The sequence below is a fragment of the Arachis hypogaea genome, chromosome 4 (genome assembly GCF_003086295.3).
Source record: "Arachis hypogaea cultivar Tifrunner chromosome 4, arahy.Tifrunner.gnm2.J5K5, whole genome shotgun sequence".
Lineage (NCBI taxonomy): Eukaryota > Viridiplantae > Streptophyta > Magnoliopsida > Fabales > Fabaceae > Arachis > Arachis hypogaea.
The window spans coordinates 116,095,493-116,099,257 of NC_092039.1; the positions used below are offsets into that span (position 1 = coordinate 116,095,493).

The window sequence follows — 3,765 nt, forward strand, 5'->3', positions numbered from 1 at the left end:
GGCTACCGCGCTATTTGGACTACTAATTTTTTTTATCCTTTTTAATATGAAGTTGTGAATAATTGTTATGTTTATATATAGGATCAAGTAACTAGAATTTAAGGTATTATAGACTATAGTCTATAGAGTAAAAGAGATGGTTGAACTAAAAAATTTGAAAAAACTGCGGTGTGAATATTGTAGACAATATGGTTATATGGACCCACACAAAGAGTGCACGGCACCACACAAAGAGTGCCTCGATGATGGGAGTATACAGCACAAATTAAATTTAAGTTTTTGGTTTATTAAATTAGCAATTCATCGGATTTTTTATTTAAATAAATATTTACAAGTCAGATTTAAATTAGGATATATACATGCAATGATTTTTCATTTAGGATATTTATATGTAATATCTCCATACAGATGTTTTATATGCGTAAATTATCCGAAATATTAATCATAATATATGTATTCTTTTTCTGTCTATATATATGACTAGATGAAATTAAACATTGTTTAGACTAACACAATATAAAAATATATAGTGTTAAGGTTATGGTTGAACTCAAATTTAAGTCTCAAAAGCATGCATAAAGCTTTTCTCATTATACGGTAACATACAAAATGCGTTTGCATATATATAGATTATAGATTATAGTTTTTGAGAAGTAGTTCCATTGAGGGAATACTAACATAGTGACTAGCGCAATTAACGCATATTTTAAGTTTTTTTAAAATAGCATATTACTTTATGAGAAATGCCAAACTTTATTATTTTTTATTATTAGTTAATTATTAATATTTAAAAATTTAGGATAAAATATATTATTAAATAATTAAATTAAAAAAATTATCTCTAAAAAAAATTAAATTATTAGCTAAGTCAATACCAAAGCTTGAAAAAATTTTTGGAGAACAAAAAATGTTAACATAAAAATTATATAATAATATTTATATTAAAATAAAATTTATAAATATAATTATTTTTTTAAGTTTATTTCTAAATATGACAATAAATAAATAATTATATAAATAGATATTATAAAATAAATAACTATATTGATAAAAAAATAATTTTACTACAATTAATTTTAATATTAAAATTGTAAAATTTTATTGATAATTAGAATAATAAATGATAATAAGAATGAGAGTTTAATTTGTATAAATAAATTAATAAATTTTTTAATTTGTAAAAGTCTATTGAAATTTAAATTTAAAATATTATTATAAATTAAATAACTATATAGAAAAAAATTAATTTTACTATAACTAATTATAATATTAAAATTATAAAATATTGTTGATAATAAGAATAATAAATGATAATGAGAATGAGATTTTAATTTGTATATGAATAAGTTAATAAAGCCTTTAATTTGTGAAAGTCCATCAAAGTCTATGTCCAAGATGTTAATGTTTAAAATTAAAAAGGATTGAATAAATACAAAAAATAGGAATAGATTCCATAGGTCTAATATAAAAGTGGCTAAAGTATATTTTTTGTCCCTAATATTTTTAAATTTTTTTAAAAATATTCTTAACATTTAATTTGATTCAATTTTATTCTTAACATTTCGATAAGTTTCGATTTTATCTTTACCATTAAATTTTTTACAGTCAACCATCAGTCAAATTTTTTTTTTAATTCTACCCTAATTTTCATCATCACCATCTTCACCGTTTTAATCTCATCTCAAACCTCATCCCGTTCTTATCACCGTCACAAAGTCACCATCTTCTCTCTCTATTTTGTGTCTTTAGAACTTGTACTTATTCTCTAAATTATCGACCTTGTTCTTGTATTGCTGTTATGTAGGACATTTCGTTAATTATTTAAACATTGAAATTAAATAAAACATTTTTAGATTTAAATAGGACATTTTAAACTTTAAAGATAAAAATAAGATTACGTCCAAACGTATAAAATCAATTTAATATTTTTCTTTTTTTTCTTTTTATATATTTATTTTATACTACATTCTTTTTTTTCTTAGTCAATAAAAATCAAATTCTAAACCTTTAAGTTATAAAAAGTTAAAATCTCTAATTATGTACCAATATGTCATCAAACTGCTTGTTCAAAAAATTAAACTGATAATGTATATAACCATATTTAAAATAATTGAATATACCAACAAGATTAAAACTGAAATTCAACGAGCAAACTAAATTGACACAATATTCTGGCATAACGGTGATTTTTATCAAAATTGTTATAAATCCATTTCTCAATGCTTTAAAGGACGATAATCACCTAAACGCTGATAATCTATTTTATAGTATTTTAAAACCGTCACAAATCTCTTTAAAAGATCCCGCTAAATCCCACCTTCTTTGTAATATATATATATTAGTCATAGTTTATTAGAGACTTTGTCTAGACTAACAACAAATGCAAAATATTAATAGTAATATCGACTGAATTAGTGATGAATAGATTATTGATAATGTGATCGCAATTTAGTGACATAACAGTGGCAAATAATTAATTTTGTACTACAATCTTAGGTAACAATTTAATGTCTAATTTGTTGGGATCTAGCTAAGTGGTTGTTAGTAAAAATAATCAGCTACTAAATTATATTTTCAAATTTAATGACCAAATATTGCATAAGAAAAATATTTCGACAACCAATATTTAACAACTAATATTTAATAACTAATCTTAAGATCACTTACATAGATTAGCAGTTAGATTTTACTTTTTTTGGGGGAGGAGGGGGTTTTGTTTTGTTTTGGGGGTTTACTTTATGTAGAAGCAAAAGACTAATTAATAAAAGAACTAAAGAGAAACCAGATTAGGAGCACCACAGATCAAAACATGAAACTGTGATGAGAAGACGAACACAGAATTTGAGAGCAAAAAAGTAACTTGTGAATGAAGAAACAAAACTAAACTGTGAATATCATTCAGTATATTAGTGTATATTTACAATGAGTTGCAGCCACTATTTATAACCATTGTCTAAAGTCTAAACTAACTCTTCACATCAAGATAGAAATACCAAGAACATCATCTTTAACTACTGTGCAATGAGTAACTAACTAACTAGTTGTTAGAATTAAAACTATTTAAGCAATTTTGCTCTTCTCCTTTAATAATTAACAACATAAAAAATATTTGATAACAGAAAAAAATTAACAAAAATCAATCAAAATTTGCCTTATTTAAATATTCTGACTTTTTTTCTTCTTCTTAACATGACGGCAACGTATATATGATTTTCTTTTAATCATTTAGAATTAAGCTTCTTCTCATGAGTTCAAATCTTGTTCATGGCTCAATTACTATCATATTCCAAATAATAATAATAATCAACAGGAATCGTGACTCCACTGAAAGCAAATGTTATCAAAAAAAGCGTAGCCATCGGCCTTTTTTCTTGTAGTGGTATCATCATGACCATTATTTTCAATAAACCTACAAGGTCCTTCTTTGAATATTTGCCACGTGATATCCGTATAAGTTTTGTCCCTATCATATTCATATATATCAAACCGACGGCAAACACCATCTTCCCAAGCAAAGCTACAATAGAAAAGTGTGGTTCCAAAGATATTAGGTCTAAAATGGAACAAGAAATGTTCATGAGACTTTAGATATTGCACCCTAATATCATCATCTCTTGATTTGCAATGAACCGTTAGATCGTCCTGGTCTTCTAGAAGATTCTGAATTGCCACAGATATTTCCGATGACCTTGATAAAACGTTGCCAAAAAATGGAAGCATAGTAAGAAGCCATAGGATGAAAATGCTTCTAGCAAGATGAGCCAT

The 3,765-nt window shown here is 24.9% G+C and overlaps 1 protein-coding gene across 1 annotated transcript; it reads right to left on the reverse strand.

Annotated features, from left to right (window-relative positions):
* Nucleotides 1-3,303: 3,303 nt before the first annotated feature.
* On the reverse strand, nt 3,304-3,765 carry LOC112795265 (S-protein homolog 3-like). The gene has a single exon (XM_025837204.1). The coding sequence runs from the start codon at nt 3,763-3,765 to the stop codon at nt 3,304-3,306; it is 462 nt and encodes a 153-aa protein (XP_025692989.1).

Bases quoted from the DNA above. Each gene is read 5' to 3' on its own strand.
- LOC112795265 (XM_025837204.1), bottom strand. From the start codon at position 3,765: ATGGCTCATCTTGCTAGAAGCATTTTCATCCTATGGCTTCTTACTATG.